The sequence below is a fragment of the Haliotis rubra genome, unplaced genomic scaffold, assembly GCF_003918875.1.
Source record: "Haliotis rubra isolate DU_JTF1 unplaced genomic scaffold, ASM391887v1 Scf17, whole genome shotgun sequence".
NCBI classification, from domain to species: domain Eukaryota; kingdom Metazoa; phylum Mollusca; class Gastropoda; order Lepetellida; family Haliotidae; genus Haliotis; species Haliotis rubra.
The window spans coordinates 3,776,116-3,799,608 of NW_025765669.1; the positions used below are offsets into that span (position 1 = coordinate 3,776,116).

General features: G+C 37.8%; 1 protein-coding gene across 1 annotated transcript in view; it reads left to right on the top strand.

Annotated features, from left to right (window-relative positions):
• Positions 1–23,493, top strand: part of LOC124272417 (semaphorin-5A-like) — a 145,528-nt gene that overhangs the window by 24,884 nt on the left and 97,151 nt on the right. Inside the window, 1 exon segment of the mRNA XM_046707584.1 lies at positions 12,967–13,183. Within this exon segment, the coding sequence (XP_046563540.1) occupies positions 13,024–13,183 (160 nt within the window). The 5' untranslated portion in view covers positions 12,967–13,023.

The window sequence follows — 23,493 nt, forward strand, 5'->3', positions numbered from 1 at the left end:
TCTTAATTTGTATCAATACTCTGAGACGAACATGACCTAACGAGCCTTGTCCTGCGTACCAAGACCATTGTCCCTTGGCGCCAAAGGAGGGACAATCACAGAGGACAATTCAATTAAAACAATCAAATCTTGTTACGGTCTTAGACAATTCTTACAACTTTAATTGTTGTTTGAATTCAGGAGAATTTATGCGTGTGCGTTATTAGAATTTTTTTGCTGTCTTTGATGGTTGCCATTTTGAGCGCTTATTAATGGTAGAGTAAAAAATGATTCAGTGTGTAATACCAGTTCCATTGATCTTTGAGGTCCCACAGAGGCTAAAATAATCCTTGTAATTTTGGAATAATATTTAAGCTGGGATTTCCATGTCAAATAAAGGTTGTGATGGATCTTTCCAACACTGTCTTGTGTCAGCTTGGGCTATAACATCTGTAACACTCTCCCCGGCACTGACAGGGTTCATTAGATTATATTGGGAATTACACATGGTGGTATATTCATTTGGATGCAGACTGTTCATTGTCAAGACTTGAAGACTTACTGTAAGTAAAAGGAGCAAAGGCTTTTGTATTCTTAGTAATTCCTGCCTAAAAATAAGTTGATTGTACAATTCTGATTATAGACAGACAGACAGACAGACAGATTTTATTGATGCAAGCCACATGGGCTTGCCATACAATACAATATAGATAATATTTATGTTGGATGGTGAGGATGACATTATTAATAAGTTAAAAGTTGTTTCTTAAACGGAATGCTTGAGAGCATGTTTATGAATCACTAGGAAATAGTGATTGTACCAGGTGTTTGCAAAAAGGTGAGTGTATCCAGCCCAATCTCTACCACCATCATAAACACATGCAATGGCAGGTCAATTGTACACCTGAAAAAAAACAGTACCATGTGGTGAATGTCGAAATGGGCAATTGCATCGGCCATAGCATTTGTCACTAATGTGTTAAATTTTCAAATGTCTTCACATGTCTACTGTAAAATATTTTGAAAGCTTCAAAGGAACTAAATATACTGTTCTTTGAAAATATCTAGGAACATTTTTTAAATGTCAAGTGGAAAATGTATTGTAAAAAGCCTCACCTGATTTAGAATAACCAAATGTTTTATGTCAGTTATAAAAGTGATATTCTGTAATGATAAATAGGAATATTCATAGAATAATATTTAAAACAAAGAGCTAGTTCTATTGAATGGTAATGGTATGAAAATTGAATACATGTTGTCTCAGTGTATAACCCTGTCTCATCCCTTTATTATCCCCCGCAACGCGTTTTGCGGGGGGTATTAAAATGGACTCGCCCGGGGTATTAAAATGGACGTCCGTGCACATTTGTCTTTTCCGAGCAGAACTCTAAAGCCGTTCACTATTTCTTCACCAAACTTCGCATAGATAGATCTGGTGGTGTACTGGTGCCTTTTGGTAGTTTTGGAATTCTGAATAACATTTGTCTTTCCATGGCAACAGAACTCTAAAGCCTTTTCACTATTTCTTCACCAAACTTGGCACATAGATAGATCTGGTGGTGTACTGGTGCCTTTTGGTAGTTTTGGAATTCTGAATAAAATATTTTTGGCTTTTCCATGGCAACAAGTTTGACTTAGCCTGAAATTTGTGGTAGTGCTCTTTTCCGGAGCAGAACTCTAAAACCGTTCACCATTTCTTCACCAAACTTGGGACATAGATAGATCTGGTGGTGTACTGGTGCCTTTTGGTAGTTTTGGAATTCTGAATAAAATATTTTTGGCTTTTCCGTGGCAACAAGTTCGACTTAGACTGAAATAAGTGGTAGTGCACTTTTCCGGAGCAGAACTCTAAAACCGTTCAATGTTTCTTCACCAAACTTGGCACATACATAGATCTGGTGGTGTACTGGTGCCTTTTGGTAGTTTTGGAATTCTGAATAAAATATTTTGGTATTTCCATTGCAATAAGTTTGACCTGGACTGAAATTGGTGATAGTGCTCCTTTTCTGGAGCAGAACTTTAAAAACCTTTCAATACTCTCCTTCCACTTTTCTATATACACACCTAAATATTTGACATAATCATAACTCGTAGACATAATCATGAAGAGTATGTTTCCATTGAGGGGGATATCGATGACTTTGTCTTCTTGTTTTCTTTCATTTGTTATGATTATGATGATTTTGGTCATATACCACTTGAAATAAGTTAAGCACCACCCATTGTTTTAGAAATACTATAGTTAATCTTCCATGCCATGGTAATATGAAAAATTGGGTATCATGTCATTTTGCGATGAACTATAGTTACACTGACGACACAGGTGGTCCTTAACCTTTTTTGAGTGATATATTTTTTTAAAGTTTGACATGATGATATTTAATAATGACAATGATTAGGGATTATTATGGGTATTACAGATGACCAACAATCAGTTGTTCCAGTAATATTTGGGGCAACAACTAGACTATGGGAGGTTGCCATTGCAGTTAAAGCAGGAACTTCCTACCTTTGTGTTGCCATGTCAACAGTATGCTCACCACAGACCATATATCTAATGTATGGTCTCGGCCCACTGAGCTATCAAGATTCTATGGCCTCTAACTATGTTGGTGAATTAATCTGAGAACCCTACCTTTGAATCATAAATCTTTGTTGGTTGAACTGATGCTCAGTTAAATTAAATTACCTCAATTAGAATATTGCTTTCCCTCCAGCATATGCCCTGTTTGTCGGAGGGCCATTCCCGTCTTTTCTTTCTCTTCCTGCTTTGGGCAGTGGGGTAGCCTAGTGGTCATGTCTTGCTCATTACACTGAGGTGAGGTGAGGTGAAATTGGATTTTACGTTGTGCTTGAGAATATTTCGCTCATATGACGACGTGCATGCGTGTGTATGTGTATGTGCGGCTGCTTGTACTAGCCCAGACTTAAGCTGGTTTTATAGTGCTGGCCGACTGAGATACCATGCCGCAGTGAAGCATGAATACCCCACTCAGACACATTATACTGACTCCAAGCCGACCAGTCCTTGTTGCACCCATTAATGCCGAGCGCCAGGCAGGGACCAACAAGTACCATATTTTAACGTCTTTTGGTATGACGTGGTTGGGGATCGAACCCACAACCTTCCGCTCTCCGGGCGGGTGCTCTAACCACTACACCACGGAGGCGGTTTCATTACACTGAGGGCCACGGGTACTTTCAGCACTACAATTGCCGTAAGTCTGTGTGAAGGTGAAAGAGTTAGGACAGTCTTAGAACTAAGATGGCTTTGTGGAATGGGATTTATGGGTACAAGGTGAAAAGCCTGTTTATTGTGTCTAGACGTGATCCAAGATTTTGAGAAAGTGTTTTGTTTGTTTATTGTTTAACGCCACACTCAGCAATATTCCAGCTCTTTGGTGGTTGAAAAAGTGAGGTGCAGGTTATATCACTATACCCAAGTCACATGGAGAACCACAACATGTGTGATGCACGGTGCAAGCACATGTGTGTGCACAGGTATGCTCATGCACATGCATATGCTGTGCATACTCTCTCCCTCTCTCAGTCCAATAGTGGTCTCATCTGCCATCATATTTTTGGAATACAGCTAAAAGCAACACAAACCCAGCCCTCTCATCCTTACGTCCTTAGACTAACACTCAGTCTCTGAATATATATCACTTTGATAGTAACAAATAAAATTTAAATTGAAAAGGAACCCCAGTGAGATGGGAGATTCCTAAACCTGAGGAAACCTAGACTTGCTTCATATAGATCTTTAGCACTGCAGGGAGGGCTGGCAGAATGGAAAATAATGTGGTTCAGGGACTGTAAGACTATCTCGTCCTTTGCTCTCAAGCTTCCCAGGTCGTTCCATCCATCACCCTTTCCACACGTCTGTGGAGCAACAAGGTGATGCACCCACATAGTTTATAGAAATACACTTAAAAATTGTTTGATTGACATTTTGTAGGAGATGACATATGGCAAAGTAGACACAATATATGGATAACAACTTGTTTATTGTATGGCTATAACACTGTGTACATGTACATCCTTTTACAGGTTTGCTTGACGACAGTATAAGGATCTGTACCAAAATATCTCTATAATAGCTCACTGGAGAATTGTTGTCCATAAATTGTATCTACATTCTCACACTAAACATGTAAACATGCAAAAACCAGTAATTTAGAGACATGGTTTCAACATGACTATCATCCTCAAATTATTTCACAAATTATTTTTAATTAAATAGCATGTTACTCAGTGCAGTCAGTAACATTGAGTTCAACAGATAGAGACTTGAATTGTTCTTGAAAGTTTTGTCCATCCTTCACTTTTCTAACAATCAAGATTGCCCATTGTTGAGTAATTGCTGAAGTTGCTATTAATGATACATCTAAGAGCCTGGCGATGACAGGTGTACACACTGACTCAGGTGTTTCAAAGGGATCGTGCACTTTACACGTGTCTGGATCAGGTCTCGCACACACTGCAACCAAAGGTGACTTACATAATCAGGGCAAGGTTGAGAAGTTCGTGTAATTTGTGCGGTTTTATTGACAAAAAGATACCTCACTTCAGACGCCATGTCAGCATTAATGTCCAGTGAAGGTCGTATCAATAGAAGGTGGTTATTAACGGCAGGTTCTTGTCAGTGAGCTATGTCAACACCTTAAGGTTGATAGATTCGGATAATTTGTGTCTGTTTAAATCTGAGACATACTGTGATTCATTTGACGTTTGACATCACCTGATATGTTAGTCAAACTTGATTGTTGTAGTTGACACATTGCTGCTGTGTTTGACATCCGAGACAAACTGTTGGACAAAACAACAGTCTTAATATCCTCAATTTTCACACCTGTGGTGTCTATAATGTAACATGTCATAATTAATTAAACCTGCTGACATGAATTTAAAAATCCTTAATGATTGAAAGTGAATAAGTGAGTATGGTTTTACAATACTTTTAGCAATATTCCAGCAATATCACAGTGGGGGGACACCAGAAATGGGCTTCACACATTGTACCCATGTGGGGAATCAAACCTGGATCCTTGGTGTGACAAGCTGATGCTTTAACCACTAGGCTACCCCACCACACCTAATGATTGAAAGGGTGATATGACACTTTCACAAGATGCAAAATACATTTTTGAAAGATGGAAAATGTGCAATAATATATATTTGATGCTTGCTGATGTTGATTATAATTAAACTAATTGAATTGCATTGTGTATATAAGATTTGTGTTATATTCACGATCCTGAAAGGGATCCATTTAATATACACATGGTCCATGTGAAACAGCCTTCACTATTTTATTAAATTTTGATTCAAACAGATAAATCCCCATCTATAATAAGCATCATACTACTCAAAATATATTAAGGACCACCTGATATTTTCATATTACTATTATTAATTTGTCATGCTGATTCTTTCATATTACTATTGTTACTTTGTCATGACATGTAGTATAACAGAATAAGCGTCACAGATTAACTGTAGCAATGTGAAAGAAAATTGTTGCCCTTAACTATATTTGAGTAGTATGTTTGCTGTGGGTACAGTCATAACTAAGGGTCCCCATGGAACTGCAAAATTTGATACAGAATGTCCTAAGGACATGTAGATGTGTAGACCTATGTAAATATCTGTTTATTACATATTCACCTGTAAATAACACACCTGTTATTTAGCTTCAGACAGTGAAAGAAATACAAAAATATACTTCCTGAATGATTAAAAGTCAAACAAAGGGTCATAATGTCAAAGAGTATCTGTTCCTGCTGTGAAATCATTCCTTTGTACTATTTTTCTCAGCAAAGGTGTTATTATTTCCATGGAACAGTTTTACATTTTTTCCACAATGCACAACACAAGCAATACCTGTTCCACCATAACAATTTCCGTGTGGAACTGATGATTGTTTACGGTAACTCCGCACAAACTTCTGTCTTAAATGTCAAGGTGAGAATGACATGCTGCAATTTACAACCTATTAACACCTGCTGATTTTCCGCTTATGCAATTATCACTGAACTATTGACATAACACTTGATACCTGTAATTTTAAATTATCTAAAGTCCTTAAAAGCTTACAAGATGACACAGATAGTAGCCTTACCCCCAGTGTGTGTTCATCTCAGTGTCAGAACTATACCAGCAGGTGCTCTTTGGCTGCTATTAACACTGAGTTACCTGCAATTTACACTAATCTATCTCCACATCATCTCATGTCCTTCATCTCTTGCCTACCTGTAATTTACCTGAAATAAATGAGTGCATCTTTCATCAAGCTATATCCTTGCTTCATCTTGTGTTATTTTATCTAGTCGGCTTGCATACTCCTTTTAACTCTGAACAGGCATTACAATCATGTTGATACAACACATGAAGGTTACCTGCAGTTTACCTGAAAATATATGAGTGTTGATTTCATCACCGTAGGCATTAAGCGGTTTCTTACAAGCGTGTAGGTTTCACACCTTTAATTTGATTTAGCAACCCAAAATAACGACACTTGAATTGCATGGGGATTACCTGGTTGCCATTGACAACACAGGTAATTTATTTCCCCATCATCAGTTACCTGTAATTAGGTGATCACACACCTAGACCACAGGTAGGACAAAGGTGTGTTATGTAGGTGCAGTTACACTGAGGTAGATTAATGACAGTCAATCTGTAGGCTGTGGGTGTTCAAGGAAGAATGTTTCTACATGATTTAAAGGGGCTGAAGTACTTCATGTCAAAGTAATTAGGAGCCATATAGCATTTGACTAAAATCATTTAAACCACTTTGATTGCTGCATACGGATGGTGCTCATCAGTCTTACAGGTAATAATCATCCAATTAGACTCAGACAATGCCTCAGTTTCCTTCAAAATGTATCTAAGACTCAGACCAAATAATAGGGAAAAGTAAAAATCTTTAACCAAGATTCAAGAGTCCACAGCGATCCTGGGTTAAAATTGGTCCCAAGCATTCTGAGCTGGTTGTAATGTGACTAAATGAATTGGATAGATAGACTCAATAACATAGGTGTCTCTACATACTCTGATGACATGGATCATTGATTATAATTCAATCACTGGATTGTCTGGTCCAGTCTTGTTTTTTTAACTGGCTTCGGTCAAGCAGCTGGAATAATTGTGAAGTAAAGTTCTGTTTGGTCTGATGCTAGTGATAGTCAAAATATAACATTGGTCTGACATAAGATGGTCTCCTCACTATCACATTCACGGAAAAACCTGAGCCTTGAGAACTGGGGCTCCTTTCACGAAGCAACCTTTACTAAGGTTAGCCTTAACTCCCATACTTTAACATTGCACTAAGGTTACCTTAGTGACTTACGATCACCTCAGTGCTTTGTGAAAGGAGGCCCTGGTCTTCAGAAACCCATGTTTGTTGTAAGCGGCACCAGACAGGTTCAAGTGGCCTCCCTTGTTGACTCGATTGATGCATGTCGTTACATTATTATATAGGTAGATACTCATGATGTCAATCACTGGATTGTGTAGTCCAGACTCGATTATTTACATTACACAATCATATAACTATACAATTGCTGAGTGTGACATTAAGCAAAAAAAGAATTGACTGTGAAAGTATTCATGAAAATAATAAACAACAGAGAAGTATCGTCTTGTATTATTTTCATTAATGCATATTCTTGAGATACCTAGGGCGGTGGGGTATCCTAGTGGTTAAGGCATTCGCTCGTCACGCCGAGGACCCGGGTTCGATTCCCCACATGGGTACAACCCAGATAGCATTCGGACGTTGGTCCAACGATGGCAATGTTGGCAAAACCATTGCCGATGTTGGGCCAACGTCTGAATGCTATCTGGGAATGTGTGAAGCCCATTTCTGGTGTCCCCCGCTGTGATATTGCTGGAATATTGCTAAAAGCGGCATAAAACTAGACTCACTCACTCACTCACTTGAGATACCTCTGATAATACAATTCAACAATTACACACTTTCAAGAACACAACCAACAGCCCTTAATTTCAATGAGAGGTTCCATGACACACATTTTGTGGCATGTTTTGTTACCTGGAAAAAATACACATTGAGCAATACGATGACATTACAAATAAGAATTATAACAGTAAATGGAATCCTCTATATAATTGGCCAGGTATGGCGAGGGCTCTGTGTCCATTACCCTAACCACTTTCCCAGTCAGCGTTACGCAACCGAAATGCCGCCACATCCTAAATGGTTTACAAAGGTAAAAGTCACTTTACATGAGCGTGTTAATGAAGACTGGCAGCCTCACGCACTCCCCCTCCTTATCTGTAAGTAGTGACCTGTTAATGTGTTGACACTGTCCAACTGTTTCATTGTTGACCAACAAGCAAACTTTCTTGGACAATAAGTGAATGACTATGTTGTGTTTAGAGGAGAGGTGTTGCCCCACCTTGCTAATACCACGGTAACTGTTTGTTGAGGGGCACCTGCACGGCCCCTGGGGACGTACGACACTAAGTTATACCATTGCTTGCTTAACAAATTAATCACTTCAACGCTACATGACCTCCGGCCAGAACAACAGCAACGTAGGTCTTTAATTATATTACACTTATACTCTGTGCCGTATCTATGTTTTATTTTCTAGCTGGTGTGTTTGTGTTTGGTTTGAAGATTTCATATGAGTTTAATCTTTGACATTTCCATGTTTAATTTGTTTCTAGATTGGTACACTTGTTGGTGATAATGTCTTGTTTGCATTTGTTGTATCTATACCACTCTATGTTTGGTAGGAATGAAGATATATCATTCTATTTCAAAATACACTTGATAGATTATGAATATCAGTTTTATGTATCAAGGAGAGAGAAATGTATCCCTATCAATAGTGCATTGATATACATCACTCAACTTTGGATAAGGATCATACTGATATTTCTAAACACAACAATATCATTACTTAGCAATCGGTATGTATTTAAGTCATGTGAAATATCTCTTCAGCCCTTTAAAAGTATGTGTAAATACATACTGTGTATATGTGTGTCTGTCTGTGTGTTTAGGCATAAAATCCATCATGTATGACCTGAAAGATTCACTGGCCTGAAAACAGTGTCCTTTGAATAATGAATCTACTAATTCTAAATTATTTTTTAATATATACTACCTTAGAACTGAATTTTATAAACCTTGTGTGTTATTACCTACAAATTAACTTCTTTCTAATGAAAATAATATGAAATGTCTCCATTTTCCCATCAAGAGGCTAAGTTGTATGTCTTATCTGTTTTTTTTGCTTCTAAACATTACATGTTGTATGAGCAAGTGGAGTCTAACAGTACCTGAATTATCACAGCATCACCGAATTATGAAACACATTTAGACGATGATGTTTTCAAAGGCAAGGAATAATTGAGAATGACTTTTTAATATATTCCATAATGGAAAAATTCTGGTGCCATGCAGTGACCACGGAATGATTTGACTCCTGTGTCTAGAAGTGTTTTACGTCCTTTTGATAATGTTTGTGTAGTGGTTCTTGGATGTGACTTGCACAGCAAGACTTATGTTTACTTATTCTAAGAAAATAATAGCGTCTTTGAACAGCAATTAGAAGTGATACACATAAAAGTGAGAATTTATGGATGTCAAGTCCTTTATGTTGAGGAACATGATGTTTCAGAATGTATTCTTACTTCTTTATCAGGTGAATTCATGCACCTGATGAAGGGGCAAAAATATACTAAAAAATCATGTTCCTCATTCACCTGATAAAGGACTAAGAATATACAGTGAATGGTTGTGTTCCTCAAAATAAAGAAGTTGGCATCCTGAAATTCTTGCCTTAAAGGGGGAGGTGGGGTAGCCTTGTGGTTAAAGCATTGGCTCGTCACGACGAAGACCCGGGTTCGAATCCCCACGTGGGTACAATGTGTGAAGCCCATTTCTGGTGTCCCCCGCCGTGATGTTGTTGGAATATTGCTAAAAGCAGCGTAAAACCAAACTCAGTCAGTCAGTCAGTCTTGCTTTAAAGAAAAACAATTGTTTTCAGAGAGTGGATGATATTTTGTGTATAAGTGATAACATTTACAATGTTCATGCAAATCTGACATTTTCATACACATGGTTAAACCTTGCGTTGGTGTGTTCGGTTTTGAAAATGTTTTGTTGTGGCCGACCCAAGCATGTCAGTATGTACATACAGCGGCTTGTGTACATGGTTCGCTGTTATTCCACTTGTTACTCTCTGACCTGGCCAGCATCATGCTGCTCCTGCCTATGCCCACCTGTAAACACTGACCATGCCTGTTCGTTACAGGTAAGCATTCGTGGTGGAGTGCCCCCGTTAATAGCTTTCAAGTCAGAGCTCATCGTTTGTATAAGGATTTTGTCACTATCATTTACGAACAATTTTCTTTTTAAAGCAGACAAAAGTTTTCGCAGAGCCATCTTTCATGAAAGACGTTTTTGTAATATAACAATGGATGACTGCTGTTGAAAGTCTTTTGATCACTGACAGTGAAACTTTGTTCACTTTATCTTCCGATGCAAGAGATGCACACTGATCATGAACAGAGATCTTTATCTGTTTCTGAATGATGGCTTGTATTGACATCAACTGAGAAAGTTTATTTCTTTGATACAATGCTACATAGTGCCTTTCTGTGGATTTAAATTAATCTTTGTACGAGAACCGTACGCATTCACCTTTCATTCATGGATTTAATGCATACATTTTGGTGATATTGTGTACATCAAGCCTACATAGGGACAATACGTTTTATTTTACAAAAAAATCCTGGTTTTATATTTCACAACTATATATTGGCTATTAAATCTGCATAATGTTTTAGAAGTTGTTACTAAGACATGTAATAAAATCTTATCATTATCAGATAAGCAGTTACTTAGGGATACGTTTATGAGTTTTTTCTATTGAAATTACATTTTAATGGCTGCTTTGAAAATAACAACATTCCCTCATCGTTCATGCTCCCTACATTTAAGTGTATGGAAATGACAGGGTACGTCTCTTGATATTTGTGCAAATGTTATGAAATGCACGCTTACACAGGGCTCTATTATTGTTACCATTTCACATGTGAATGAATACGAGCAGTGATAAACATCTACTGCAGCAGCAGTGAATGTTTTAAAGGTTGGAACTGGTAGCCCAGTTGGCTAATGTTCTGCAGTCACTGAGCAGAGTTGTGTCCCTTGGGCACAACTGAACCCTTTGATCGTGGGTTCGAATCCCACCTGTTTCTAAGTTTGTCCTGTGCCCTGTTTTATATGTTTGAAAGTGGCATCACTTAGGGCTTTCCTAATGACTTGAAGTTGACATGCTTTGACATAACTCACTTGCTTCCAAAGTATATACAGAAAAGGGTGAGTTGGAAACAAAATTCTGTGCTTGTGTTTTTTTAGTTGTTTGACAGAAATCAGGCCCCAATAAGGACCTAGGTTCTAGTTGTAGATGTATTTGTAAAAATTGACTAAAAATTAAAATCGGAGGTGTTAAAGTTACAACATGCAACTGTTTTCTTCAAACCACAATGGTAAGGATCTTTGTTCAGACTTATCTAAAGCATTCTTTCTTTTGAATATGCTAGGTATTTTTAGAAATGAAATACACCAGTATACCTTCAAAGGTTTTCTTACCTGGAACTTTGTCAGTGATCAAAAGCTTGAAGATTAAGCCCCTTTTTATTAATATCACAGCTTTACAAAACATATCCTTACTCAAACATATCATCTATGAAAAGCAATTTTCACAAGTTATTGACCGCATACAAAAATTATTTATCATTTTTATTACAATTCCTATGTGATAGGAGGTATTTAACATTGGAAGCTTCTCGCATTATTTCCATCTCTGTTTTGTAAAAGGTGTCATGGTTGTTTGCAAACATGATCCCCCTTTATGTCACAGCTCTCGTAAATGCCTCTGACCATCCTCACGATACGATCAAATTGACGTCCCCGGTATTTGACCGATATTTGACATACCTGATGGTCAGTGATGAGGAAGATAGTTTTGATGTTGCTTGTATGGTCGGTCACTCTCTGGGTCCATCACCATCCGTCAGCCAGCCTTTGTGTACGGCAGGGATTGACTTTGACTAAATCTACTGCTTGTTCAGGCTTCAAGCATGTGCTTTCAGCACTGGCTTTTTAGAAAACTTGTTTGTGAATCGTAGGTCCGTATTTCAAATCGTCAGATCTGCTGAGAAAGTAGTAGGGTGTGGTTCTATTCTATATCTGTTTCATGATCAAAAATATTAAAAGATGGTACTTGTTGTCACCCTGCCTTGTGCTTGTGTACAAGGAATGGAACAATGCTTCCTGACTCAGAGTCAGTATGATGTATCTGAGTCAGATACCGCTGTCTAACCGTGGCTTGTTATGTGAAAGGGCTCAGCTATGAAACTCAAGCATGCACGCATGCACGCACGCACGCACGCACGCATGCACACACATACACACACACACACACACACACACTGTAAGTGCATTGATCTTGAACGTTACCTCACCTCAAATCATCACAGCATGGTGTCTCCTTAGGCAACTGACTTTTTTCAAAATATGCTTCTGTTTACCTGGTTGTGGCCTGGGTACCTGGTAGGATGAGATGGTAATAAGACTTAATCTTCAAGCACCTAGCTGGCTGTTAAGGGTGTATATTTCCCAGGGAGCTGAGAAGGAAAATCAAGTGACCAGTGAACTGTGAAAATGTGTGGTGTCTGATATGAGATAATATAAAATGGTCCATAAGCTGAAGAAAATGAAGTGTGATGTGAAGTTGAAGGTATTCAAGGGACACAACCCTCTTCAAACGTTATGTGATATGATGACTAACTTGAATCAAAAGTTTATTTGTGACTAATTGCATGATGTGATTTGAAATTCAATGTATTCAATGGACACAAACATCTTCAAACAGTATATGATATAATGCCGAATTTAAATTTAAAATTGTTTGTTGTAAATGCTCGATGTGATTTTTTCAGATGAATGAGTCCTTCCTCAACTGCAGCAAGTGATGCTGACTGTATGGATTACTTAAGATGAGCGGAGGGATGACGTCCGTGCTAATGTTACACCTGGGGACATTCATTCTCTGCAGTGTTACCATCGTTACCATCGTCACCGCATTTGAAAACAATGGACACATCGAACACTACGAAGACCGGATCCCGTCAGACTTCCGATTCACCACATACGAAGGTAGGGACAGTTTCAAGGATGAGAGAGTGTATGGGTAGCCCTGTGGTTACAGTGTTTGATTGTCACCTGGGTTCAGTTCCCAACATGGTGCCTTGATGTCTGTGCTGTGATGTGGTTTAAATATTGCCCCGATGGCATGAAAATATGTTTGCATATTCTCACACAGTTGTCAATTCTCTTATTTCTATTAGTAGTGTCTTGCATAAATACCAAGGCAGTGTTTGAATACACAATTCCATTAAGTGGATCTGCAGTGGCTGAGTGGGTTAGATGGTTGACTTTGTGTGCTGGTGATTAGATGCCTGACTCTGAGGGTGTGGGTTCGAATCCCGGATGAGACTCAACCCAACAAAAGTACTGGAATCTGTACTTTACTGAGAACAATTGTTAAGACAGTGTTTGCTGATGGCATCCAAGGGTCAAGGCCAAGTGGCTGAATATCGCTTATTTGTTTTGTAAACTTTAGAAATGCAGCACATTCTAATAAAATCACAAATGATTTAACGTCTGATATATTAGCTAACCAAGCATTTGTTTTTGAAAAACATAACTGTCTGTTTTTAGGTCAAACAAGTTTTTCTGATTGGCTTGTAATAGAATGGGTGGGGCTTGTGTTTCAGTATTGTGCCAGACGATGTCATTGTCTTCACACTGATGTCTAACAAGGAGCCTGTAGACATGTTGTGTGAATCTGCCTGTTTTTACACAGAAGGCGGACCAGTTTTTGTTTTTATACCTCCATAAACACAGAAAATGTTGACGTCAAATCTAGGATGTTTGAAGGACTAGCAGCTAACCCAGAGGATCGGCCATATTAGTTTGTGTGCATGTTTTAAAAAATCATGTTAAAACAAGCACTTTTTAACACAGGCATTTGGCACCTACGTGACATGTGTGCCGACCTTGTGTCAGGAACTTTTGGTTGGAAACTAAGACGATTGTGTCACAGATGCCCAAAAGGAAATTTGAATAATTGTTTTGTTAAATATTGGTTTATAATCAACTGTCCACCTTAACTGCAAATTTCAGAAATTTTAATTAAATTTCTCTCTGAAATACTCCTCTAACAAACGTATTGGGTTTTCTTGTCAACTACCTTGTCACTCAATACTCTGACAAAACTGATATTTTCTTTAGAGTCAATATTTTCAGGTCATGAGATGAGAGAATATGTTTTTGTAACCAGGAAAGTTCAAATGAAATATTCATGAATATTTTTGTTTGATGATAATCATGATTATACTTTGAAAACTAATTTCCTTTAAAACTATTGTGTTAGTCAGTCAGAAAGTAGTTCTGCAGAAAGTGTTATTTGACATGCGTGAGATATCAATGATATCCTTTCACCATTGATATTCATTTCATAATTTCACAGTCAGTAATAAAGAATATATTCAGCAGAAGTTATTACATCAATGATAAAATGAAAGCTACACAAACTGCTTTTAAATTCACATTCTTTTGACGAATATCAAATAAGCCCATATTGATATGTACATTATGCAGTTGTGACAATCCAATTGAGGTGACTATAATCCACCTTTCTTATACCTACAACTGGTACTAGTCAGATATGGGGGATATAAATGTTCAATTTGATTATTCAACCTTTTAGATGTCATAACATGTACATAACGCTGTGTCACCGAATAAATCCATCACCTGTCTTTAACTCAAGTAGTTGACGTGTATGTCAATATCCCCAGCCGTGCCCTTTGTCCAACACATATATATATATTTCAATTAATGCTTGGAGAATTTATGCTTTTAAAGGAGGACACCAGGTTGCATTCATCCAATATCAAACTTTGTTGAACAAACTGTTACGTCCCTTTCATATTGTTGGTAATTACTCGAGTGATTTGTACTGTAAACATCCTTGTTTGTCCTCTCTGTTTTGGCGATACAGAGAAATATGCAAACAAATTTGTTCAGTCTAAACCAACACAGGAGTGTTTCCTGGGCCAATATCGAGAGAAATATGCTGTGGATTTATCAAAATGAAGTAAATATTTCTCTGATTAGAGACCGGCTTGGAGAAGTCAGTTTGGTGTCAGTTTTCAGGATTTCTAAAGCAGATCATAGTGTCTAAGCTACCTGTTTCAAACATTAAGTGAATTATTATTGTCTTGATGGGAAAGTGGACATAACTAATTACAAATTACAGAGAAGAATTTGAACAGGTAATCAGGATTTTTTTTTCATATTTTCTGACAAATATTTCTTAGAATTGTTTGATGGGCATTTCATAAAAGTTGACAGATGACAAAGTAAACACACTTTATGGACAACAACTTCTTTTTTATTTTATAATAGTGTCATTAATGTATAGATCTTCATACCATTGTCAATGAAGTCTATGTTAAATACTTCCATGTGAACAGTTGTAAGGAAAGGTGGCTATGGAAGTACAATATCATGCTTACAAATGTCTATGCTCAGAAGAGTAAAACCTTTCCATTTTTTTTCCTGAAGTTATTGTTTTGTTAATAGTTAATTCTGTCATTATTGGTTTGAGCATAGAAAGAATGAGAGATGAATATTCATCACATTAAACATTTATTATTTGCATCTATTTGTCAAACACAATTTTATTTGAAATTTCTTCCTATTACTCAGTGTTCTTCCTATTTAGCCAGTGTATCATGTTATTGTGTGTATATAACTATTTACATGTATTTGTGTGCAGTAATTCCACACAAAACCCATAAAGACATGGTTCTCTTATCTCACAGAAAGATGTATTCCATTCTTACACAGCCAACAAAGTTCACTAATGGCCAGTTGTAGTATTCCTGATAGTGCCACCTCTCAACTATCATCTCACAAAGACACTATAAAATGTCAGTCTCACATAAAATGAGCTCAAAGTGCTCATCACGTCTTAAATGAGATTCTTGTCTCAAATACCTGCCAATGAAAACATCTGGCTGCCGCTCCGACTACTGCCATTAGTTATGTTTTGTTGTAAGGGAAGCAGTATGGCTCGAGGGAGTAACGGGCATATCAAACTGGTGTATTTATTTACAGTTATCTTTTAGTGAAACTGTGCATCCCTATCTATGTTGTCCTCAGCGTGACCTCTGACTGACACGATCAACCTGTCCCTAACGACTACTTGCATATACTGTGCGCACACATGGGGAACTTCTCAAAAAAGCAAAACTATATATTCCAAACTTTCTAAGTTTTATGGCTGAAAGTAGGCTGTTGTGTCCGGCTCAAGGAACACGAGTACATGATCAAAGCAGGGAACCTCTCAGAAGTAACATTTTATATTCCAGTTAATCACTTTTGTGTTAAATTAAGGGAACTTTAAAAATATTTGTAACTTTTCTGAAGATCCATAAACACTCACTTCATAATTCACCCAAAACAAAATGATATTGCACATGAACTAATATAAGGAAGTTTCTACTGGGAAATAGTCACTTTAAATAAGAAATGACATGTTACTTTATTAATATAAGAAACAGTGAATTTATGTTTAAATATTTTGGCTCTCATAGCTAGTTTGGCCTAATGGTTAAAGTGTTATTTCATCATGCCAAAGATATGGGTCTTGATTCCACTTGTGGGTATGATGTGTGAAGAGCATGCTTTGCACCAACTGCTGTATGGCTGAAAAAGGGTTAAAAGTGTTGTATGAAATTTATAGGGTTAATGTCTATCATGAGAACTTAAAAGAAGTACTGTTATTTCATATATTTTAAGTATCCAGACATTTTACTTGTGTTATGAGGCGTTGCACTCAGAGTGCCTGTGATTGTCCTTTTACTTCTGTTATGAGGCGTTGCACTCAGAGTGCCTGTGATTGTCCTTAAAATATTTGTAAATCCATATTTTCAGAAAATATTTATGAAATTTGCATATGAAAAACAATGAAAGAATTGTAAACGTGTGTGACATTTCTTTGCAATGGCTTAAGGATCTGGGTGTTTCTTGATACTTAACCTCCGTGATTGGCAGTCTGGTTGTAAAATGGTTGGAATTTAAGACAGAAGTTGTATTTAACGCTGACATTAATTTGATTCATGCTAAGTTTGAGTGATGATTCAAGGAAATACTCCAGGATGAAACATCAAAATCTGGGAAAAGAATTATTTACATGCACACCAGGTCTGTTCTTGTGTTCTGTTGTCACGATAGTGATGGCATGGCTTTGTGATGAAAGTGTTTACTGGTGAACTGAATATCTGGGTTAGATTGACCAAGGTACAGTTCATGAAACTAATTACCGGTGTCCCTAAATGGAATATTGCTGGAATACTCACTCACTCAACCACTCAACCACTCAACCACTCACTCACTCACTCAACCACTCAACCACTCACAACCACTCACTCACTCAACCACTCACACACTCACTCAACCACTCACTCAACAACTCACTCAACCACTCACTCAACAACTCACTCAACAACTCACTCAACCACTCACTCATCAACTCAACACTCACTCAACAACTCACTCAACAACTCACTCACTCAACTCACTCAACTACTCACTCAACTCACTCAACAACTCACTCAACAACTCTCAACAACTCACTCAACAACTCACTCAACTCACTCAAACAACTCACTCAACAACTCACTCAACCACTCAACAACTCACTCAACCACTCACTCAACAACTCAACTACTCACTCAACCACTCACTCAACAACTCACACTCAAACAACTCAACCACTCACTCAACTCAACCACTCAACCACTCACTCAACCACTCACTCAACAACCACTTCACTCAACCACTCACTCAACCACTCAACAACAACTCACTCAACCACTCAACTCACTCAACAACTCACTCAACAACTCACTCAACAACCACTCACTCAACAACAACTCAACCACTCACTCAACCACTCAACAACAACTCACTCAACACTCAACCACTCACTCAACCACTCACAACCACTCACTCAACCACTCACTCAACCACTCACTCAACCACTCACTCAACTCACTCACTCAACCACTCAACCACTACTCACTCAACCACTCACTCAACAACTCACTCAACAACTCAACCACTCTAACAACTCAACTCCACTCACTCAACAACTCACTCAACAACTCACTCAACTCACTCAACTACTCACTCAACAACTCACACTCAACTCCACTCACTCAACAACTCACTCAACAACTCACTCAACACTCACTCAACAACTCAACCACTCACTCAACAACTCACTCTCAACACTCACTCAACCACTCACTCAACTCACTCAACCACTCACTCAACCACTCACTCAACCACTCACTCAACCACTCACTCAACTCAACTCACTCAACCACTCACTCAACCAACCACTCACTCAACCACTCCACTCACTCACTCAACTCAACTCACTCAACAACTCACTCAACCACTCCACTCAACCAACCACTCAACACTCCAACCACTCAACAACTCACTCAACAACTCACTCACTCACCACTCACTCAACCACTCAACCAACTCACTCAACCACTCACTCAACCACTCACTCAACAACTCACTCAACTCAACTCACTCAACAACAACTCAACCACTCACTCAACTCACTCACTCACTCAACAACTCACTCAACTACTCACTCAACCACTCACTCAACAACTCACTCAACTCACTCAACACTCACTCCACTCACTCAACCACTCACTCACTCAACTACTCACTCAACCACTCACTCAACAACTCACTCAACCACTCACTCAACAACTCACTCAACCACTCACTCAACCACTCACTCAACCACTCACTCAACCACTCACTCAACAACTCACTCAACAACTCAACCACTCACTCAACCACTCACTCAACCACTCACTCAACCACTCACTCAACAACTCACTCAACAACTCACTCAACAACTCACTCAACCACTCACTCAACCACTCACTCAACAACTCAACTCCACTCACTCAACCACTCACTCAACCACTCACTCAACCACTCACTCAACAACTCACTCAACCACTCACTCAACAACTCACTCAACTACTCACTCAACCACTCACTCAACAACTCAACTACTCACTCAACTACTCACTCAACCACTCACTCAACTATTCAATCAACCACATTATTTTTCCTTCCGCCCAGAAATATTGACTCACTCAACCACTCACTCACTCACTCAACCACTCACTCAACCACTCAACACTCACTCACTCACTCAACCTCTCAACACTCACTCAACCTCTCAACACTCACTCAACCACCCAAGATTTATTTTCCCTTCGGTCCACTTCTTTCTCCAAAACTAAAGCCCTGCATGAAGTCTAGATTTCTTCAGGTTCTGAATCTCCCTTCTCACTGGGGCTCCTGTTCAGTTTAATGGGAATTATTTGTTTCTACCAAGATTATATTCATTATTCTAAATAAGCAAGTATATAGATTTTACTTATTTCAGCAGCTGAATATTGATAGTCTCAGGGAAACACGATGCTCTTCATCAAAGATTTCTCACACATAAACCAACATGTCACATGAATGTTATTAAATCTTTTACAGCTGACATATCTTGAAGCCATATGTCAGTCTAGACACGTCATGAGTATCACACAGGACTTAATATTTTCATCTTTTTCAGACATGGGCTAGTCTAGACTTCCCAGATGAAACTGGAGAAATTTTAATATTTTTGGCAAGATGACACTCCATCAGTAGTGCCAGAATTGCTGAATATTGTGTTATTTGTAGTATTTCTTTTGTCAAATATTACATGATTTGTCCTGATATGCTTTGTAGTGGTACTCACCTTTACAGTTCCTTTATTGTTCTATGATGCCAAGGGTACCAGAGAATCCAGTGGTAAATAGAAGAAGTGGTTTTGAGATGCCCCCTTACAGTTACAATTCTAGCAGATTTCTGTTTGTAAATACACCCTCTAGCTCAGTGCAGTGATAACACACTAGCATACTCGAATACAGAGGTTTATCTTCAATGTATTTTGAGCAATATAGTAAATCAACATAGTTTACCGTAGCCTAATTTCATTTTATCTTTTGTACATGATTTGATGATATATTTTTTCCCACACGGTCATAGCTTTTTTAACCGTTTCTTGACATTTGCAGGCAGCACTCCAAGATCTCATGTTATAATGACTTCAGGCACTATGATTGAAATTGGGGTTTGTACACAGGATTAAAGTTTGTATAAACAATTCTTTATTTCTGACATTTTGGGGGAAAATATCTTGGCATAAAGATTAATGTATAGATAGCGACCATGCTTGAGTTGGGTTATGACGTCAAACATAAAACTCTATGTCAAAAGTCAATAATTTAATCTTGAGTTATTCAAAAGCTTTGTGATGAATTTTTCAAAGTGTTGATAGCAGCAGCAGGGTTAGGGTTTTGTAAAATATAGAAGAGATAAATATTAATGTAATAAGCTCCTAACCATTATTGTATACTTTGTGATCGGGTTCATCTGAGGTCTTCTATCATTCATACACACTCCTTCATCAGATATTATCTCATAGTTCATGGGGAAGTAGCATCCTGAGAAGATTATCCTGATGACTAGTTAAGATCTATTTGAAGACTTACTGATAATTTTGTGTGATCCCTAACTGTTTATCAGAATTCCTCATGTAAAAAAATACTACAGAAATCTAAGTTATCTGAAAATATCTGTTTTGCTCTAACTGAGTGTAAACTAGATTTGGAATGGGTTTTTTTGCGTAATGTAGGTCTGATAAAAAATTAAATATCACCATTTAATGAAATGAATCTCTTTGATGTAATTTTTACAAAGTAGGTCTCTTAAATTACTTCTAATGATCTTTAAAAACCTTAAAGAAAAAGACTGTTATTGCTACTTTTTTTCAACAGCTATTCACACATCGTAATGAGATTCTCTAGTTTAATCTCAGTGTGACTGTCATCAGTTTTCTGGGAAAGTAACAAATATGTTATCATTCCCATTCTTTCATATCTTCAATTTCCGTTTTCTCTCCAAAGCAACAGCAGTTGTAAGAAAGTAACATCCTGTTCCTCTTTTAAACCTTCTGAGAAAAACGGTATCTTGTTTGTCAAAAAAACATTCACAGTTGTCAATTGTTGTGGGTTACAAGAAAACTACCGCTAATACTATCCTTTAAACATGGCTTAGGATCAAACACATCATGTCTTTGACTTTTTACCTTGTTCTTAAATCCCACTTGACAACTTATAAACAAATTTGAGATGAAAATTACCCTTAATGTGCTGTAATGACCTCCTAACAACAAAGGACAGCTGGGCATTAAGACTGGTGGACTTCAAGGGAACACAAGAGACTTGATGCCTACAACTGTTTCCACGGTAATCATGGAAATATCATAGAAATGCCATTGTTTGTCCTTTTTTTCAAACAACTATATTGAATTTTAGATGTCAAATTTGTTTTTGTCTGAGGTCTTGTATTTTTTCTTTTTTTTTGCTTGTTGATCTAACAAAAATAATATGTACCTTAAAATTTTAATTCTGTTTTTTTATTTAAATTATAGCAAAAACGTATTTCTCTTGAAAAATAAAAAGAAGAGATTAGGAAGGTAAATTATGAGGATTGTAAAACTTACATCAAAGGATTCTATTAAATATAGCAGGAGTTTTTGTAAGCATTGTGCCTCTTAGAGCCATTCACGAGATCATATAGAAACATAATTGTTGCAAAAACAAAAAGGAGTCAATGGTGAATGTGGAAGTAGTTTTCCGCATAACACAACATCTGAGCTGATATAAAAGAGGCAAGAGAAAAAAACATAAGTCATACAGTGTTCTCATAACCCACATGTGTGTGTGCCCATGTGATCATCATAATTGCCCTCTTTGCTTAACCAAGGTTCTGAAGCATGTCGTCATGCAAACAAGTGCAGTTTTTATCACATGTATTTTTTTAAATAACTGATTAAGAAATCATTGCTGTAATTAACTGTGGAAAACTTATATCATTACCACTTCCCTGCTAATATTTCAGTAGGTAATTATATTAAGAAATATGAATGTTCAATATCAGTATTGCTTTTTGCCATGTGAAAGTAATTGATATCAGTTGTGTAAAGATCAATGAATTTTTGTCATTAGTAATTGAAAAAAGCATTTGAAATTAATTTGAAATGTGCCATTTCTTGTAATTAACTATTTTAGCATGGATATTATGATGCTAATTTCAATAAAATCTTAATGGGTTCCTCTATATTAGATCTTAATGTACTATCCTACATTGTCTTGAGAGAGAGACAAACATTGGAACAGTTTTTCATGGTACTGTCACCATCCCTTGATGCTGGTCTTGTCTTGAACATATTGTTTACAGTTTTGTTTTTAGTTAACACAGATGTTTGCATTTGGTGGAGATGTAATGCTTTTAGTGGGTTCCTTAATCTGTAAACCAGTTTGGAAAATCACCTTGATATAATTTGAAAATCCATGTAGTCAGGGTAGAATGTGACACATTGTAACCACTATGTGTTACTTTTAGTCCACTGTTACAGCAATACCTGGGTACTGAGGTATGTTCCTCTGGAATACATGGGGAGAAAAGCATCGGATACTGGGGACCTGCTCTGACCTGGATGGCCCCACAAGACCATAAGCATAGACAAGCAAGGGTACTGGAGACCTATTCTGACTTGGATGGCCTCTACAAGGCCATAAGCATAGACAAGCATGGGTACTGGAGACCTATTCTGACCTGGATACCCACAGAAGACATGTTACAACAATCACCCAACCCAACCCCCCTCACCCTCACACCCACCCCCACCCCACACCCACACCCACCCCATTTTGAAAATGACTTAAGACCACATAGAAGTTAATGTTTTGCCGTGTCAGAGCCAAGGGAGGTTCAGGGGGGTTCGAACTCCCCTTTGAAAATTCCTGGATCCGCCTATGACTGTTGACCGTTTCTGCCCTGGGTTCCCACAGAAGACATTGGTACATGGGACCTATTCTGCCTTGGAATCCCACAGACGAGATGGGTACTGGGGAACTACAGCCAGACAAGCATCAGTGAAGGATGAAGGATACGTTTCTGAGATGTCAACGCTACGATGTACCCACACAGTGAAGACACATTTTACAGTCGACTGTGAGATGTTGACAGTCAGATGTAGTTTCCCTTCTGATGCTTCACACCACATGGTGTTGGCAAGAACATGAGCAAACCTGGCTGGGAGGTAGTTTTTATGTCTGAAAAATTCCCATCTGTGGTCTGACTATTTGCACCACAATAGCTGACATTTTTCTGGTTCATGTGTTTTTGCACTTAATTAGTTGGATTCCAACCTGTCTGTGGTGGTATTGTGCTTTTGAACTGTTCTC